Raw genomic sequence first — 19,635 nt, 5'->3', positions numbered from 1 at the left:
TAAAGATTAGATCCACTTCTCGCCTTGCGGTGAGTGAGGCAGGGAGACAGCCTTGGCACGCAGCAGTCTGGGCAGGGGCTGCATGCAGCTCCAGATGTAATGCAGGGAAGACAACGGGTAGTCGGTGGCGGTGGGACTGTGAGCTCCAGGGCAGCACAGCTTCTGCTCCGCAGGCTCCCCAGTGCCGCTCAGCGAGGTGCTCCGGGGGAAGTGGAGAGCTGGCAGGGGGTGAGCACAGGGGGCTGTGCTTGGGAGAAGCTGCCCTCTCGTCATTCTCCTGGGTCTGTTCCTGGATCTAAATGGAGAGTGGGCTCAGGGAGCCGCGGGAACAAGAGTGATCTCTTTATTTTTCCTATTATTCCACCCACCTGCCAGCCAGGCCGGGTTACACAGGGCCTGCCTGCGCGTGGGAGTGCCAATCCCACCATGGGGCATCACAGACCTTTCGCCAGCCCCCAAAGTACTCCCCTCCAACACAGGGCAGAGTGTTTCCCAGAGCTTGACACCCAGCGTGCTGCCAGCCTGCCCACGGTTACTGCTGCCATGGGCACTACAGATAAAAGCATTGCTGCCCTACCCACAAGGGGCATCCTTGTGCCACCGTGTGGGTCGTGCATGGCAGCCTCTCACCCCACCAGCTGTGCTCCTAGCCAGCCACTGGGGTTCTCGCCTTCCTCCCCTCCCTACACACCCAGCTCCGGAGGGTGCGACACCACACCTGGCACTCCTCTGCCCACAGTAGCGGGGTCGCAGTCTCGGTGGGGGAAGGTAGCCCACTGTGGGTGGGAGGGGCTGGCGCAGGGCCCGGCGTGGGAGCGGAGGGCATGTTGTGTTTGTTCAGGTGGTGGGGCGGGAAGTGCAGAGACTTCTCCTGAGCCTGGAGGGCTGGTCAATAAGCAGCAGTGTGGGTGGAACTTTCCCCCTGCCCTAGCCCCCCTCCGTGCTGCCCTCAGTGCCTGCAAGGGTTCACCCAAGCTGCCCCACCCTCTCATTGGCCTGCTCCTTGGAACGGGGCCCCTGTTCCCGGCTGGCCTTGTGCCCCCAGCCCAGGGCCCTGTTGTTCTCAGGTGAATGCTCCATGGCGCCTGCTGATAGCTGTGCTCGCCTGGCCACCGGCTTGCTGCAGAAGGGCTTTGCCAGGTCGCCCATCTGCCAGGAGAAGCGGAGGACGGGCAAGGGAGCTGGACGCTGCCTCAGCCCACCAGCCACAGCAGTGCCTCGGAGGTGCTGCTGGCTTCCCAACCACCAGGCTGCACCTCAGGAGGGGTTCTTGTGCCCCATGGCTCTCCTGTCGCAGCCCTGGTGCTATGTGATGCCGAGTGAGGATGCCAAGTGAGCAGGGCCCAAAGGGCTGTGTCTTGCAGGGGCTTCTTGTCCCCTTGTGAGGACATCTCAGCCCCAGCATGACTGCTCCAGCCACCCCAGCCAGCTTTTCCAAACACGGCTGCTCGCTTTGAGTGCTGAGCTCGAGTCCCGGCCGTGGGTGAATGCCGACTGTGGCACAGCCAGTATGCACGAGAGCTTGTGGGCTGTTGGGCATGCCACTGAGCATCCTCTTGACAGCCACGTGTTGCCCAGACCTGCCCAGCACTCCAGGGCTCTATCGCCCTGCTGTCCCTGGCATGACCCCCAGCCCCTCCGGGAGCCCTGCTCTTGGCTGAGTGGTAAGATTAATTGATAGCTGTTGGCTCTCAGTTCCAGCTGGGTCTCTGTTCAGTTTTAAATACTGGCTTCCTTTCTCTGAGCTCTGTCTCAGGCAATGTGCTTAATCTCCTGTCTCATTTATTAAATGAGGGCCATGGGCCATTAATAATTAGAATATCTTTTAATGAAAATGCAGAAAATCACCATCCAAGCTGCCCTCCGGGAGCATCCCCTGCGCTCACACCGGGGGAGGGACATGCTGGGTGCAGTCCAACCTGCTTATTGGAGAGGCCCAGTGCCCTGTGATGCCAGGAGTCCAGCTCCTCACTGCCTGGGGCAGTCTCTTGGTGTGTCTGTCTGTCTCGTGGCTCAGCAAAGCCCTCAGGCTCAGCTCACAAAGCTGCCGTTAAGCTCAGAGCACTGTGTGGCCCTGGGCCGGGAGCTGAAGGGCAGGGATGGCCGGGGCTGTGTTATCACTCCAGCTCCAGATCTCAGGCCTCTCTGGGTGTCCAGCTCCCAGACTTTCCCACTAGAGCTGGGTTTTGCTCTGTTAGCATTAGCCCCTGTCACGGGGGCCTGCTGCTGTCCTAGTGCCTTATGCATTTCCTGCTCGCTCTGGCTTCTCTTTCCTCACCTGGGTCACCATCTGTCTCCCTTTGCTCTGTGAAGTTGCTCCTCGCAGGAGTGGTCGGTTTATTGCACAGCGGGTTCTCTGCAAACCATAGAGTACAGAAGTCAGGCCCAGCCCCTGGGCTGTCATAGCTGGCTCACTGTCCGTCACGCCCCTCCCTACTTCATCCCTGTCAAACTCCCAGCTCACCCTACCTGTTGCCCTCACTTGTCTCTCCCCACCCCACCTCCTTCTTTTCCTGGCTCAGATCCTGTGGGCTCAGTGCCTGGAATTCAGTGCCCTCCTCCATTTCTACCTCAACCCACACAACCCACACATACTTGCCCCTCTTGGCAAGTCAGGACCTCAGCTCTGCCCCAGGCAGATGTGAAATTGGGCTTGTGAACCCTTCGTTTTCCAGAAGTGTTTTCATCTTAAAATGTGTTTGTGGTGCTAGGACTGCCTGCTCGGTGGGAGGGGCTGGCACAGAGAGTGCCCATATGAGGCATGCAGACCAGGGCACCGCTATCGGTGGGAGGGGCTGGCACAGAGAGTGCCCATATGCAGCATGCAGACCAGGGCACCGCTATCGGTGCGAGGGGCTGGCACAGAGAGTGCCCATATGCAGCATGCAGACCAGGGCACCGCTATCGGTGGGAGGGGCTGGCACAGAGAGTGCCCATATGCAGCATGCAGACCAGGGCACCGCTATCGGTGCGAGGGGCTGGCACAGAGAGTGCCCATATGCAGCATGCAGACCAGGGCACCGCTATCGGTGGGAGGAACTGGCACAGAGAGTGCCCATATGCAGCATGCAGACCAGGGCACCGCTATCGGTGGGAGGGGCTGGCACAGAGAGTGCCCATATGCAGCATGCAGACCAGGGCACCGCTATCGGTGGGAGGGGCTGGCACAGAGAGTGCCCATATGCAGCATGCAGACCAGGGCACCACTATCGGTGGGAGGGGCTGGCACAGAGAGTGCCCATATGCAGCATGCAGACCAGGGCATCGCTATCGCTGCTCGGTGCGAGGGGCTGAGAAGGGCCAGCCCTGCTCTAACACCCAGGGCACTGCATATGGACCGTTGACTAATCCAGTGCTAATGGCCTGAGCTCCCAGTCCCATGCCCTGGCCACAAGCAGCCTGTTGGGTTCTTCCAGGCAGCAGGCAGAGGAGAGAAGAGCTAGGGCTATATGAACCAGCTCTGTGCCCTGGGGGAAGTAGATACAGGGTATCCATGGCAGCACAGGCAGAGAGGGGTGTCTTGCTCAGAGCACCAGCTCAGGAAGGTGATCTAAGTGTAGTGCTTTGGGAGGTCTGGAGGAGACACTGAGGGTGCTGGGGAGCGGGAGGGGGCTGCAGTGCTCTGGATGGGAGGCATGGATGAAGCAGGGGGACAGCTCTGGGGTTCCTGTGGGTCGGGGCCTTTCCTGGAGCACGGCCTGTGCAAAGCAGCGTGTGTCGAGGGAAACATTTAGTGCAGCCCATGGGGAGCAGAGCAGCGGCCAGGTTCCCAGTGATGTGAATGGGCATTGCTCAGCTAAACTGTTACCTGTCTCCCTTCCCTTCTGGGACCCCCCCACCCATCCCCTGTGAGTCCCTCCCCTTCCCCCTGGGGCGCCCTCCCCTCCCACCTGGGTCCCCCCACCCATCCTCCTGCAAGTCTCTCCCCTCTGGGATCCCCCAGCCTGCCTCTTCCTGCAGGCCCCTGTGTTCCTGTCCTTGAGCGAGGGAGCCCCTTCCTCTGCTCAGAGCTCGCTGAGCAGGTGAGTGGCTCCCCATCCTTCTCCCTGGCAGGTGCCTGGGGATGGATGGGCAGCGCCTGGTGGAGGGATCGCAGCGTGAGCCATAGATCAGTGCCGCTGCAGCACCAGAGACAGCAAGCAGCAAAACAGGGGAACCTAATGGGCCCTGAATGAAATAATACTGGGATGACAAGCACTGCGACAGCCCTAATTAATAACCGATATGAATGCGGCTGTCAGTGGACGAGCTGGCTGGGCGCCAGCTGTGGGGACCTGCTGAGGTGGGGCCGCTCCCCAACCTGTGCTCTGGACGCTCCTGTACTTCCTCCTGGTCCGTGCATCCCAGCTCGCCCTCTGCCCCTCGTCCCTCAGCTTGCCCTGCCCTTGCCATGTCCCTGGCAGAGAATTCGGCATGCTCCCCAGTGCCCTTCAGGGACTGGAAGGTTCCTCACCTTAGGGCCTTTGCGTGTAGCACTGCCATGGCCCAGACCCCGCTCTGAGCTACGCCGGCGGGATCATCCCCGCTGAACAGGGCGCTCTGGGCTGAGTGAGTCTACCTCCTTGAAAGCCCTGGGAGAGCCGAGCCTGGCCATGTGTCTGGCAGACCCTCCCAGCTATTGTGGGCTGAGGTGGCCTTTCATGGGAGCTGTGGTGAGGAGCAGCCTGACCGATGGCTTGGCCCCGCAGGTGATGCATGCTGGGGAGCGATGCTGGGATGGGGAAAGGAAAGCAGGCCACAGAACTGCTGCTGAGCCGGGGCATGGGGCCTCTGGCTGGTCCAGCCACTGCAAGGAGCTGGTAAACAAGGTAGGAAGGGGCTGGCTGCCTGGGCTCCATCCTCAAAGGCCCAAGGCACGACAGGGGTCAGCAGGGCTGTAGGGTTTGCTGAGCCTGCTCCCCTTCTTGTGTGCGGAGGCTGTGATGTGTGTGTTGCTTGTCCCACGGGGAAGGTGACTGAAAGCTGCTCGAGTCGATATCTTTGGGGCACCTGCCCGGCAATCTGGCCAAGCCTACACTGCCTCATTGGTGGGTTTAGCAGCTCACGGCACTGGGTTCTGCCCCAGCTGCTGGTTGTGGTAATGTGTCTGGTTACTGGGGGATGGGGCTTAGTGCAGAGTGGTGCTGGATTTGTTCTGCTGTGTCTGAGATGGTGATGCGGGACCCAGGCACTGTCAGACAGGGCCACGGGTCCACGTTAGCATGAGCCCCGCTCCGCTCTGGAAGCCAGAGACTGCTTTTTCTTTTCACTGGCCCCTGCCAGCTGTCTCAAACGCTTGGCAGTGTTCCCGAGCACTGGAGCTCACAGAATCTGCTGCGTCCCCAGCTGGGGGCAGGCTCTGGAGTCTGCTTCACCCCCAGGGCCGTGCACTGTGCTGCTGGCCTGGGCCGCATTGTTGGGGCCCATGGGACTGTGCCAGAGGCACCAGTGCCCCTCCTAAGAGCCCTGCTCCCTCCCTGGTAGTGGTGTTGTTCCTTCAGACACTGTTCAAAGCTCTTCCTCACTTGGTACAAGGCTCCTAGCTGATAGGGCAGGACAGACTTCCCAGTGAGACAGAGCCCTGCCCCAGTCAGGGGCATCCCATTTCCATCTGCAAAAGGGAGGTTTGGAGCAGTGACCTAGAAGCCCTGGGCTTGGACTATGGCAATTTTCTCTGCATGGGACTCAGGAGGAAGGTGAGGAAACCCTGCTGGGATCTGATTTACTCTTGAATCTGGTGATGGCAAAGGACTTTGTGATTATGTTGGTTGTGTCCTGAAAACTATGCAGCTCTTGGCTAGCTCCTTGTGTTGGAAGGGTATTCAGCAGTGCACTTAACTCACTGGCCTCCCTGCTGACCAGCTGTGTAGGGGCACAAGTGAGGGCCAGGTCTGGACTTTCAGTCCTAACTAAGTACATGGCTGTTGCTTCTTTTGACGGACACGCTAGTTGGTATTTGGAATCTGACTAGATCCCAAATGTGGTCCATGCTGGCTGAGACAGGCTTGTGGGAGGATCTGGCATCAGCTGAGTGTGGTAACTGGCTGCCTAACCCCAAGCTGAAAGACTCCACAGGCTAGTCCCAGCCCTCCAGGGCAGGGTGTCCTTAGAGCAAAGTGTCTTCAGTGCCTCCCTCCACTTCCTGCTCTGCCTCCTGCTTCGGGAGCCCACTTCTCTGAAATGGCGAGCAGAATCTGCCATGTCCGGTGGTGGCACTTTGTCCCAGGCCCACCGGTAATAGCCTACCCTTGCACAGATCCATCTCTCCCCAAGCCTGGCATGTACCCTGTGTACAGCAGCACCACAGTGCCAGTCTTTGCCAATGACACCTATGGAGATGCACTGGAGGGTCACAGTGTAGCCTGGAGCTTGGTGTTAGGGCTGTTGCTGGCTGGTTCCAAGGTGCATTGGTGCTGCCAGCCTGAAGCTCAGATCACTCTGGCGAGCGTCTGGCTGCTGCATCCCTAGGAAGCTGCGAGTGGCTGAGTCAGCGGAGGAAGAAGCCCGTAAGCCTTTGAATGACTTGCAGATCTTTAGTCAGACTGGATTTGTATATAATTACCCACAATGCCCTGGGTTATAGGTCTCAACTTCCTCCATTAACAATTCAGTTGCCAGTGCAAGGTCCCAGTAATGGGGACAGCCGAAGCTAGAGTTTCCCCTGCCCACCCACCCACCATCACCCCCCCCCCCAACATCTTGTCTGCATCATAAATTGTTCACACCCGCAATGAAGGAGCTTGTCTCCGCAGTCCAAGCCACGCACACAACAGGAGAGACCCTATCCAGAGGGGGTGTCAAAGCTGGCTCCTGCATGCTGGCTAAAGGGTTTGCAGCTGTTTGTCTGTCAGCATGGGGTTACTGACACGGGGCGGGTGTTGGACCATGACTGAGAGCCCCTAGGTGAAGGTGGGCCTTGGGTTCTGGGTGCACTATCACCGCTGGTCAAGTAGTCGTGTTGACCAGGAATCCATAGTAAGAGTGGCCTGGAGTCCAGACCTCCCCTTCCCATCCCAGGTCCCACTCTACAAGGAACCTGCTGGGTCCCATGGCTGAGAGCTGGGACAGAAGGGCTGGAGAGGCAGGTGTGTTAACTTACAGCCCCCAAGCATGGGTTGGGGTCTGGGGAGCACCCCTCACCTGGGCAGCCCTGAGTGAGGAGCACAGCGCAGCGTCTGCTGCGAAGGGATCTTTCCACTCCAACAGGGACTGATGATAAGCATCCGATGAAGTGAGCTGTGGCTTATGCTCAAATAAATGTGTTAGTCTCTAAGGTGCCACAAGTCCTCCTTTTCTTTTTGCAAATACAGACTAACACGGCTGCTACTCTGAAACCTTCCTAGGAGTGTGCTCCTTTGTCCCCAGCCCCCCCGCCAGCATTACAGCCCCTGCTCTGCCACTGCCCTGCTCCTCCTTTGGATAATAGAGTGTAGGTGCACACACACACACCCACCCACCCCCGGACAGGGCACAGACTCAGTGACTGCTTGTCACGGAGTCCCCGGGCGATGCTCTGGAACTGCTCCACACAAAGCCAGGCAGGACTCTGGGGAAGTCTCCTCTCTGGGAGCAGCCTGTCTTCAGGGCAAGAAGCTCACATAACTTCCACCTTCCTGGGTCTGACCTCGGAGCATTCAGCCTCCTCTGCCCCTCCGTGCGCTTCCCACAGCGAGTCTGCCCAGGCGGGGTCCTGGGGAAGCCAGAGGGTCCTGCCCCCCAACTCTGCAGTCAGACGTGACTCTCAGCCAGCCAGTAAAACAGAGGTTTATTAGACGACAGGAACATGATCTAACACAGAGCTTGTAGGTGCAGAGAACAGGACCCCTCAGCCGGGTCCATTTTGGGGGGCAGTGAGCCAGACAACCACGTCTGCACTTCACTCCATGTCCCCAGCTAGCCCCAAACTGAAACTCCCTCCAGCCCCTCCTCCTCTGGGCTTTGTCCCTTTCCCGGGCCAGGAGGTCACCTGATTCCTTTGTTCTCCAGCCCTTTAGCTCTCACCTTGCAGGGGGGAAGGGCCCAGGCCATCAGTTGCCAGGAAACAGGGTGTCGGCCATTCTCTGTGTCCAGACCCCTGCACACCCCTGCCCTCTAGGGCTCTGCAATGATCATACACCCTTACCCCACCCCCTAGATACTTCAGAACTGCCTAGGGGAAACTGAGGCACCCCCACACTATTCAGAGGAAACATTAAGAACAGTCCCGCTTCGTCACACTGCTGCATTTATTTATGTTTCCAGATACGTTACAGCTAGGCAGGCACCACAGGACCCCCACCCTATCCTAGGGCCTAGGACGAGCCCAGGCAGGGAGAGCTGTGGAGCCCTGCCCCAGTGCAGCCTGCACAGGAGGGCCCCAGCTGGCCCTGGGTGCAGGGAGGGCTGCTTCAGCAGAGCCCCCTGCCCTGGGAGGACTCCACCCCAGGTAGAGGATTCCCCAATGACAGACACACCCACCCTCCAAGAGCAGCAAGGGAAGCGCACCCCCAGGGCTGGCACTTAGCACTGGGTCCTCCTCCATTCGCTCTCCCTGGGGTCAGCCTGGTGCCCCCTGCCTATCGCTCTCAGCACACCTTCTCCCACGCCCTTCTCCAGCCTCACATCCCCTCATGGTCAGTGACTGAGTGTTTCAGGGCTAGGCTTGGCCCCGTCTCTGGCTTTCAGCCCTGACCCCACAGGACAGGGGGAATTTCCTCTGCCTGCCCCAGGAAAGAGGGTAAATTGGGTAAGTTAAAGCAAAGGGGTTAATCAGTTCTTTGATATCTGCCTTGCGTGCTAAGATGCTGTGACGAAGTGGGACTGTTCTTAATGTTTTCTCTGAATATTGGGGGGGTGCCTCAGTTTCCCCTAGGCAGTTCTTAAGTATCTAGGGGGTGAGATAAGGGTGTATGATCGTTGCAGAGCCCTAGAGGGCAGGGGTGTGCAGGGGTCTGGACACAGAGAATGGCCGACACCCTGTTTCCTGGCAACTGATGGCCTGGGCCCATCCCCCCTGGAAGGTGAGAGCTAAAGGGTTGGAGAACAAAGGAATCAGGTGACCTCCCATCCCGGGAAAGGGACAAAGCCCAGAGGAGGAGGGGCTGGAGAGAGTTTTCAGTTTGGGGCTAGCTGGGGACATGGAGTGAAGTGCAGACATGGTTGTCTGGCTCACCGACCCCCAAAATGGACCCGGCTGAGGGGTCATGTTCTCTGCACCTACAAGCTCTGTGTTAGACTGTGTTCCTGTCATCTAATAAACCTTCTGTTTTACTGGCTGGCTGAGAGTCCCGTCTGACTGCGGAGTTGGGGGGCAGGACCCTCTGGCTTCCCCAGGACCCCGCCTGGGCGGACTTGCTGTGGGAAACGCACGGAGGGGCAGAGGATGCTGAATGCTCCGAGGTCAGACCCAGGAAGGTGGAAGCCGGGTGAGCTGTGTGTCCGGCAGACAGGCTGCTCCCAGAGAGGAGACTTCCCCAGAGTCCTGACTGGCTTTGTAGGGAGCAGCTCAGGAGCATTGCCCGGGGACTCGGTGATAGATGCCATTTGACATTTCACACCTCTGCCTAGGCCTCTTTCCCCTTTCCCCCCCTCCCTGCTCCGCTCCATTGCACTGGCTCTCCTCTCCTCTTTTCCACCCTTTTCTCCCCACCCCTGTGGGTCTGACTTACCTGGCAGTGTGTTTGCTAATCATGGATAATGATGCTCTGCAATCCTCTTTGGAACAATGATGCCAGAGCGGCTGGGCTTTCTCCCTTGCTGTTCTCCAAGTTGAAGCCTGCTCTAGTTTCTCTTTCCGGAATGTCCAGACTTCCTTCTCTGAGGATCCCTGCGCAGTAGGAGCAGGGGCTGCTGACTTTGCCAGATTCAGAGTTGCGCCAAAGCTCATGGGTCACCACTCGCCCCCTATTCAGTGGCCCCTGGTGAGTCTGAGTCCAGTTCCCAGTGCTGCCCCACTGCTGGCTCAGAAAGCAGGGGCCTGAGGGCTGATGGAGCAAAGGAGACACAGACCAGAGCTCTGCAGAGCAATGCTCTATAGATGCAGCAGTAGGTCCACAAGCCATTTCAAGGCCTCTTCTGTGACACTGTGGATATTGTCCAGTTCACCTCTGACTCCGCTCTAGGCACCAGCACAGCAAGCACGGGCTTGGGGTGGCATGTTTCCAGGGGCGGCCTTCCAGCCATCCTTTTTTTCCCCCGGCCCCGCTCAGACAACCAGGGAGCCCCTGCGTGGGGTGGGGCGGTGGGCTCAGTGCGGGGGTCCTGGCCCGGGGACGGTTGCCCTGGCCCCCCGCCACCATGGGAGCGGGGCGATGCGGCTTCTCCCTTCCTGCCCATCCCTGCCGCACGTGTCACAAGTGGTGGAGGAGCTGGAGTCAAGTGGAGGGGAGCCCGGGATCGGGGCAAGACCCTTGGCCGATAAGGGACCCGCTGCCCTGGGTGGCTCGGTGCTGGGTGGGTGCCCCTGGTCTGCCCCCTCCCTGCGGCTGACCCGCCCCCCAGCCACTCTGTCGGTTACTGTCCCCTCTGCTGGGGTGGGGCTGGGGGCCCACGGGCGGGATGTACAGCCCCAAGCACCTCACTCCAAACACTGCTATGGCATTACACATTCTTTAAACAGTGGCTTCTGGTGAGCGCAGTGTCTCAAAACTATGTCTCAAAATCATCTGTCAGGACTTGGATTAATTTCAGTTGAAAGGACCATTGCGAAAAACGTAGATGTCACTGAATTATTAAAAGGACGCAAGTATAAACCTAGAAACATCCAATTCATATAAATTCTTTTAATTTATGAGAAACTGGGTGCACCAGAAGACACTAAGGTTATTACAGTGCATAGTTGAACCCAAATTGTTTGTAATTGTGATTTTGCTAAAATTAAATGAGTACACTAGTAGGAAATTGTTTTATTTCACTAACTACAAATTCTGTTTTCATTTTTTTAAAATTTTAAACAGTTAAAAAAAAACCAAAACAAAACAAAAAAACATTGCAAAGTGCAAACGTGTAAAAGGCAAAAAAAAGGCGGGGGGAGGGATTTTTTTGCTTGGGGCGGCAAAAAACCTAGAGCCAGCCCTGGTTCTGCTGTGTTCAGTGGCTTGGCTGTTCTCACCACAGTCACATGAAGGGGAGTCTTTGAGTTTCCACTTGTGCATCAAGTAGCTGTATCTTCCCTGGTGTGTTTGGATGTGGTTTGGTGTGGCCCAAAGTGCGTGGCAGGTGGAACCTGGGAGGGCAGTATGTTGGCTGGTCCCTGTCCATCAGGCCTGAGGCACACGGACTGGTTCAGGCTGCATCTGTCCTGGCAATAGTTGGCAGCCATCCATCTGGCTGTTCCACTCAAGACATTTCTACAGCCAGGGTTCCCTGTGAGAGGACAACAGGCCATGAGCCCTCCTGCTGCAGGGCATGCGCCAGCCATTTCCCTGTGGGGAGCTTACCCCAAGGGACTGGACATGCATGCATACAGGTCTGAGCCTCTCTGCCCATTCCTAGGGTCCTGTCAATAGAGTTACAAACCCCTGCAAACACCTGTCTCCAGTGGGGTCCCCCCCAGGACTGCCCTGCTTTGGCCTGTGGACGGTATGGCCTCCAACCCTTGGGGTCTCCTGGCCCCACTTGCTTGCTCTGAGGACTTCTCAGGCTCTGCATGGGGCTGGACAGTCAGCAGCCTTCTTCTGTCTCTGCAGGGTAATCAGGACGCCACGGCTCCTCCTGAAGCGATGGCTCAGCCCTACCCCCCAGCCCAGTATCCTCCGCCTCCCCAGAATGGAATCCCTGCAGAGTACGCACCCCCGCACCCGCACCCTCACCCCACACAGGATTACTCGGGGCAGAGCACGGTACCGGAGCACGCCATGACCCTCTACACACCAGCACAGAGCCACGCTGAGCAGCCGGGCACCGACGCCGGCACGCAGTCCATAGCAGGGACGCAGACGGTATCGGTAAGAGCCCCCATGGAGCCCCGGGTGGGCAGCGGGGCTTTTCAGGTGAGAGGAGCAGTGATGAGCCACGAAGGGATTCAGGGTCCTTTGGCCACAGGCTGGCGCTTGGGGCCAGTGCCGTCGGTGTCTCTTGGGAGGCAGGGCAATATGCCAGCGTGGGGGAGGGGGCGAGATGGTAGCAAGTGCTCTGAGAATGTGTGTATGAAACAGTGACCTGGGGAATCCTGGAGTCACCTGCCTGGCAGCAGGGGGCTGTGGGTCAGGACTGAGGGGCCTGGTAGAGTTGTCAGTAAGGTCCCAGGCTGGAAGAACAGCCTTGCCCACCAGGAGGCAGGTGGGTCACACAGCCCCTGCCCCCCTGTTCCCAGCGTTAGCCTAGGCTCTCAGTCCCAAGTCTAGGCCTCTGCCCCAGAGCTGAGCAACCTGTGGCTAAAAAGGGAGAGCCATAGGCTGAGCCTGCAGCTCCAGCACCCCTGGGGGCTGCTGTGCCCACAGCACGGGCAGCGGCAGTTTGCAGTTGCCAGTTCCTCTCCCAGTTTACGGGCTCCCCTGTCATTTCTAATCACTTGTAATCTACCTGCTTGGCTACTGTCCAATCAGATAGCTCCCATTAGGTGGTTGTAATGCAGCTCCAAGCGGAAAGTGCTGAGCTCTCACTTCCCAGCCAGCCCCCGCAGCGAGTGCCAGCCCGCACCACACAGCACCGCTGGGCCCGCTCCCTGGCCTTGCCTCCACACGCACGCACGCTTGTCCACACTCTGACTGCACAGGCATGCACGCTCATCCATGCTCGTGCTGCACACACGCACACTCGTCCACACGCACTGCATGCACACACGCATGTCCATGTGCACACTGCACGTGCACGCTGCATATGCAAATGCTCGTCCACATGCACATTGTCCACACACACTTGTCCACACTCACGCTGCACGCATGCACACTCATCCACATGCGCATTGCACACACTCCTTTCAACTTATGCTGCACACTTTCACACTCATCTGCATTCTGCACACATGCGTGCACACTTATCCACACTGCACATATGCACACTCATCCCCATTCACCTTGCACGCACTCACACTTGCACACTCACCCTCTCACATAACTCTCTTGCACATACACATGCACCAACTTGCACACCCTCACTTAATTCAGTCTAGTGGGGCTGTGTTGGTGACAAGCTAGACATGTGCTGCCAAAGTGCAAAAGGAGATGGAGCCCGGGGGCTGTGGGAGGGGGCCACACACTGTTTGGGCTTTGACCCCGGGTCCATTTTACAGTACAGCCGGTGCTGACCCTCTGGCAGGCCTCTCTGCAGCACCAGGCCAGCTCTTCTCCCTGGGGTCAGGCACAGCTTCGCCCTGCACCTTTCACGAGAGGTCTCCACCCCTGCAGTGGGAGGAGCTCGTTCACCCCCTCTCCCTCGCACGCCCTGTCTGGGGATCAGATACTGCAGCAGGAAGGGCCTGGCTCAGACCATAATGCCAGGTAGGGGGTTAGTGATGCTGCATGGGGCTCCTCGGGGGCAGTGGCCCTTGGCGGCATGTCCCCTTCCCAGCACGAGTGCTGCAGTGGGCTGATGGTTTTGGGGTCCTTTTTTCCAGCAGACAGATGAAGCCGCACAGACAGAGAGCCAACAGCTCCATTCCTCAGAGAACTCAGACAAGCAGCAGCCCAAGAGGTTACACGTCTCCAACATCCCCTTCCGATTCCGGGATCCAGACCTGCGGCAAATGTTCGGGGTGTGTATGGCCAGTGTGTGCACCAGCCCCGTCGTCCCCGGTGGGCCCAGGAAGAGGCAGGGCAGGGGACTTGACATTGCAAACATAGAACTAATGGATCCTAACAGTGTCCAAATGCTTACCTTATCTTGTCTCTTGTTCGCATGCCAGGCTCTCCCCCTTTCCCCAGGGCATATCCCAGGCTGCTACCTCCGGGCAGACTGACTGGGAGCCTCTCATTCCTGGCCTGGCCTGGCAGGTTAGCTGGGGCCCTCAGGGCTCTGAAGCTCCGACCCAGCAGGTTAGCTGGGGCCCCCAGGGCTCTGGAGCTCCGGCCCGGCAGGTTAGCTGGGGCCCTCAGGGCTCTGGAGCTCGGACCCAGCAGGTTAGCTGGGGCCCCCAGGGCTCTGGAGCTCCGACCCAGCAGGTTAGCTGGGCCCCCAGGGCTCTGGAGCTCTGGCCTGGCAGGTTAGATGCGCCCCCAGGGCTCTCCTTGAAGGGCTGCACAGCAGAGCATTAAGTTGGCAGTCCCATCGCTTGGGGCTCAGCTCAGCCTGTGTGAACATGGGTAGCGCTGTGCAGGGTAGGCCCCTTGCCTGCTCCGCCAGCGGGAGATTTGCAGCAGGCCTGCAAATGATTTTGATGATTTAACTGGGAATTGGTCCTGCTTCGAGCAGGGGGTTGGACTAGATGACCTTCAGGGGTCCCTTCCAACCCTGATATTCTATGATTCTATGCTCCCCGTGTGCCTGGGGGTCGGGGATGAGGCAGGCCCCTCTGCAGAGCCCGGGCACTGTTCTCACCCCTCTGCTCTCTCTGATTGCAGCAATTCGGGAAGATCCTCGACGTGGAGATTATTTTCAATGAGCGGGGCTCCAAGGTGGGTGCTGCCCGAGGCCGGCGTCATTACAGCAGCCCCGGGAGCAGGCCAGGCTGACCTGTGACATGTGCGTTTCTCCTGGCGAAGGCTCCACTCAGGGAGGGACTCAGGGGCTCGTCTTCCCTGCTCTTCCTGACTCACTCCTGTCCTGCCCAGCTGTCTGTGTGCTGCTGCTTCTCTCTCCCGCTCCCTCCCTCTCTGCGGCCAGGGGCCTGCCCCACACTCCAGTCCCCTGCCTCTCACCTGCACTCAGGTGCCTCCCAACTGGCCGCAGCTCAGACCACAGCCATGGGGACAAAGGGCACTGGCCTAATGCCAGCCCCTTACCAGAGGGGAGCAGCCACTGTTCACCCTCATCTGAGCAGAAGGGATTTCACTGGGGGGTGGCTCGGTCCCTCTGCCCCGTGCCGGCGGGACACGATGGCTCGGTCCCTTTATCCTGTAATAGGGAAAACACGGGGGGGAACAGCTTGGTCTCTCTGTCCCATGCCAGGCAGGAGGGGAACCACGGCTTGGTCCTTCTGTCCCATGATGGAGAGTGGATAGCATGGGGTGGGCAGTTCAGTCCCTCCGTCCCACACTGAGGGGGGTGGCTAGGTCCCTCCGTCCCACACTGAGGGGGCTGGCTCGGTCCCTCCGCCCCACACTGAGGGGGTGGGCAGCTCGGTCCCTCCGTCACACACTAGTACAGGGCAGCCCATGTCCCTGTGTGTGTGGATGTTTCTTTTGGATCTTCACTGCTTCTCTGTTCCCCTCTCCCCATTTACTGGGGTGACTTGGGGGTGGCCCCGGACAGGATCCCTCTTGCTCTCTCCACGCAGGATCTGGCCCTGAACACACTGCCTGAGCCTCCTGTGCCAGCTCTCCTGATTCACCTGCTCTCTCTGTCCCCATTCCCCTTCTCTCTCGCTCTCGCTCTCTCCCTCCCCGTTTCTCCTCTGCTCACAGGGTTTTGGGTTTGTAACTTTTGAAACTAGCACAGATGCCGACCGGGCACGAGAGAAGCTGAATGGCACAATCGTAGAGGGACGGAAAATTGAGGTGCTCAGATAAGTGTGACTGCCATTGCCTGCTGTGTGTCGCCCACGCGGGTGCCTGGGCCTCCCCTGCCCCCAGGCTGCTTGCCTTGCACACGCCCTTCCCGGGGACTGCGGGGGTCCCAGTCATGTCGCATGCCTTGTGCGTTCACCCCTGCTTTCACCTGTCCTGTTCCTTTGAGCCAGCTGGCGGGAGGGATCCTGGCATCTGGCACGGAGGGAAATCCAGGCCCTGTCCAGGGACCATGGAGCAGTTCAGCAGGGGAGTGGGCTTTGCTGGCTTCCTTCCCTCTCAGTGCCTGCTCCACCCAGCATTAACTGGCCCAGGTCCTTGCCACCTGGCCCCTGGCCATGCCAGAGTCTGGCCCAGAGCAGAGTCCCCATCATGCATGTTCTCCTCCTTGTGGTGCTGATGGTGGAATGTTTGCTGAGTGCAGCGCATGTCCTTGGCCAGTGGTGCATTGCACTGGGGCTAGGAGGAGAGCTTACCGCCTGAAGCAAATGGCACAGGAGCAGGAGGGCAGGTGAGGGCTGGACCCCAGGGAGTTCTGGGGGGAGTTGGAGGGAGCACTGAAGGCCAGCATGCCAAGCCTCAGCTCTGGGGAGCACAGCTCCAACTTGACTGAAGTTCACCAGTGAACTGAGCGTGAGGGTCCCTTTCATGCTCCCCTCCCAGGGATTGTTGGTCAGCACCAAAGAGCAGCCAGTCGGCTGCATTAGCTCTGGGGTCTGCAGGACAGGACAGAGGGACACGGGCAACGCTGGGGAAGCAGGGGGTAGGTCTGAGATAGCAAGAGATGCCACAGGTCAGCAGTGAGGAGTCAACACTACAAAAATGGCAGAGTGGGAGCTGCCATGGGTGAAAACTGAACAGCATCAGCAGAGCTGGGGGGACCCAGGACTGGTGTAACTGGGGATCTGCAGGTCGGGACTGAGGGGCACCGACAGTTGGGGGACCCAGGACTGGTGTAACTGAGGATCTGCGGGTCGGGACTGAGGGGCACCGACAGCTCGGGGGGGCAGGACTGGTGTAACTGGGGATCTGCGGGTCGGGACTGAGGGACACCAACAGCTGGGGGACCCAGGACTCGTGTAACTGAGGATCTGCGGGTCGGGACTGAGGGGCACCGACAGCTCGGGGGGGCAGGACTGGTGTAACTGGGGATCTGCGGGTCGGGACTGAGGGACACCAACAGCTGGGTGGTCAGTGTGCACAGTCTGCTACTGCATGTTGCCTGGCTCTGACAAGGACTGTTGGACCCTCCCATTCATGGGCACCAAGATTGTCCCCTGCCCCGCTCCAGTGCAGACCTGTCCCTTCCCAAGGCCCCTCTGAGTGGTGTAAAACAGGAGGCTTCCTCCTCTCCACACATGCAGTTCAGCAATCCTTCCAGGCTTTGCCGCTCACACTGGCCAGGCAGTGAGCCTAGCACAGGCCTCTCCTCCCACTGCCTCGTGCCCGTGTCCCCTGTACAGCCCCCAAGGCTGAAATGAGCTTGTAGCAGGCCAAGGAAGTGCCAAGGCAGCCTGCTCAGCACACAGCACCTTGTCAAACTCAGCTTCTGCAAGCTGGGGCTCGGCTCTGGATGTGGGTCCGAAGGGAGCTGGATGCTATCTGCAGTGTAAGCTCTCGAGGCCTCAGGGCCAGGTATCGGTTACCCCAGGGGCTGCAGGTCAGGACTGAGGATCACCAGCAGAGCTGGGGTTGGGGAGCCAGGGCTGGAGTAGCAGGGGCTCTGCAGGATGGGAGCCCTGGGCTGGACCAGCAGGTGCAGGAGCTGTGGGTCCAGATCATGGTGCAGTGGGAGCCCGGGGGAGTCAGAATTGCAGGGCACAGTAGAGCTGTGTGCAGATCCCTGGGGTACCAGGCAGTGTGGCAGTGTCCCCCGACACTGCCTGGCCTGGTGATCATGTCACTGACATTGCCCCCAGCCCCAGGCTGGAAGAACTCCACATAAATGCAGCGGAGCAGGCCCCTGGGGCTGCAGCGTCTCTGGGTGCAGACAGCGATCTGTCCTGTGCCCTCTCTTCTGCAGGTGAATAACGCCACAGCCCGAGTCATGACGAACAAAAAGGCTGCAAATCCCTACATCAATGGTAAGGGCTGGAGGATGTGGGGCAGCAAGGGTGGGCTTGGCAGTGTGAGCAGCTGCGGGGAGCTTCCCTTGGGGCCTGGGAGCACAAGCATTGGGAGCATGGTGTGGGGTTTGGGGCTTTTATTCTTCCTGCTCCTAGGGCCTGAGGCTGTGTGGGTCAGATGGCCCCTCTGGAATTCCCAGCAACAAGCAAGAGCCAGGCCCACAAGTCCCAGCTCCTCTGGCTCAGGCCAGCCCCCAGTCCCGTCAGCATCTCTGCCCAGAGGACCCCAGGAAGGAGGGTGTTAGTCCCAGGGTAAAGGGCTGCACTGAGCATCTGGGGCAAGCACTGCGCTGCATGGTAGGAGCGGAGTGGGACCCTGGCCTCTAGGGGTAAAAGGCTCAGCGACTCCTCTCCCTGCTTTCCTGAGACATTTGCTACATTATGTCCAGCTCCCCCCCTTGCAGTAGGGGTCCCCTGCCATGGCCGCAGTTTGCACTGGGAAACATGGAGAGTGTTTGCCAGCAGCTGGGCCTCCCTGGGGTGGGCTCGGAGGCAGCCGGTCCCACAGGTCTCCTGCAGGCTGTCTCCCCATGGCCCATGGAGGAGGGTGGGGGTGCTGTGGCAGGGACGGCGGAGAAATCTGAAATCTCGGCTTGTTGCTCTCTGGATTCCCCCTGCGGGGGGTCTCACTGGCTCGCTGTTTGTGTGGCAGGCTGGAAGCTGAACCCAGTGGTGGGAGCTGTCTACAGTCCTGAATTCTATGCAGGTAAAGTCTGGATCAGGTCAGTCCCTTTGGCAGAAGGGCTGCTTCATGTCCCACTTGCCACAGAAGGAGCCCGCGTGACTCTGATTGCCCTTGGGCCTGCTCTCATGCCAGCCTCTCAGGTGGCGGGTTACAACCGCAGTTAGCGCCAGCCATCAATAATGCTGAAGCCAGGCCCCAGCCCTGATGCTGGGCAGTGCCCATGTGCCCCATGGTGATAGGTAGGTAGGTTTCCATGCCAATGTCCATGTGCCTTGTGGTGGTGAGTGCGATGGGTTGGATCACAGAAACCCCCTTGGGGCTGCCAACTCATGTGCCAAGACTATCTCTGCCCCTGCTTTCCCTGCCAGCTTTGGACTCCAGCACCCTGTCTTGCTGAGCCAGACACGCCAGTCTGCTCCAACACAGACCCAGGGTCTGAACCACGTACCCCAAAGCTGCAGACTTAACTGAAAGCAACTTAAGAAGTGTTCCTGTCTTTAACACTCAGATGCTCAACTCCCAATGGGGTCTAAACCCAAATAAATCCATTTTACCCTGTGTAAAGCTTATACAGGGTAAACTCATAAATTGTTCGCCCTCTATAACACTGATAGAGAGGTATGCACAGCTGTTTCCCTCCCCCCCCCCGAAATTAATACATACTCTGGGTTAATTAATAAGTAAAAAGTGATTTTATTAAATACAGAAAGTAGAATTTAAGTGGTTCCAAGTAATAACAGACAGAACAAAGTGAATTTTACCAAGCAAAATAAAATAAAACATGCAAGTCTAAGTCTAGTACAGTAATAAAACTGAATACAGATAAAATCTCACCCTCAGAGATGTTTCAATAAGTTTATTTCACAGACTGGATGTCTTCCTAGTCTGGGCACAATCCTTTCCCCTGGTGCAGCCCTTGTTCCAGCTCAGGTGGTAGCTAGGGGATTTGTCATGATGTCCCCCCCTTTGTTCTGTGCCACCCCCTTATATATCTTTTGCATAAGGCTGGAATCCTTTGTCCCTCTGGGTTCCCACCCCGTCCTTCTCAATGGAAAAGTACCAGGTTAAAGATGGATTCCAGTTCAGGTGACACGATCACATGTCACTGTAAGACTTCATTAACCACTTGCCAGCCTACAGGTATACAGAAAGACTTACAAGTAAACAGAGCCATATACAAGTAATTGTCCTGGTTAATGGGAGCCATTAAGATTACAAACCACCATTAATGGCCCACACTTTGCATAATTACAATAGGACCTCA

At 58.4% G+C, this 19,635-nt stretch overlaps 1 protein-coding gene across 30 annotated transcripts in view; it reads left to right on the top strand.

Annotated features, from left to right (window-relative positions):
• RBFOX3 (RNA binding fox-1 homolog 3) overlaps window positions 1-19,635 on the top strand; it is a 353,230-nt gene that overhangs the window by 324,837 nt on the left and 8,758 nt on the right. For 25 of the 30 annotated variants that reach the window (XM_048819319.2, XM_075119157.1, XM_048819355.2 and 22 more), the window contains 6 exons: window positions 11,646-11,948; window positions 13,514-13,651; window positions 14,457-14,510; window positions 15,459-15,551; window positions 17,584-17,644; window positions 18,339-18,392. In XM_048819319.2, the coding sequence (XP_048675276.1) occupies window positions 11,646-11,948; window positions 13,514-13,651; window positions 14,457-14,510; window positions 15,459-15,551; window positions 17,584-17,644; window positions 18,339-18,392 (703 nt within the window). The remainder of the gene's footprint in view (window positions 1-11,645; window positions 11,949-13,513; window positions 13,652-14,456; window positions 14,511-15,458; window positions 15,552-17,583; window positions 17,645-18,338; window positions 18,393-19,635) is intronic. The other 5 variants (XM_048819317.2, XM_048819323.2, XM_048819320.2 and 2 more) reach the window with 5 other exon arrangements.

This window comes from Caretta caretta, chromosome 14, assembly GCF_965140235.1.
Source record: "Caretta caretta isolate rCarCar2 chromosome 14, rCarCar1.hap1, whole genome shotgun sequence".
NCBI lineage: Eukaryota > Metazoa > Chordata > Testudines > Cheloniidae > Caretta > Caretta caretta.
The sequence above is the reverse complement of the archived record's forward strand: the minus strand, read 5'-3'. Positions and strand labels throughout refer to the sequence as shown.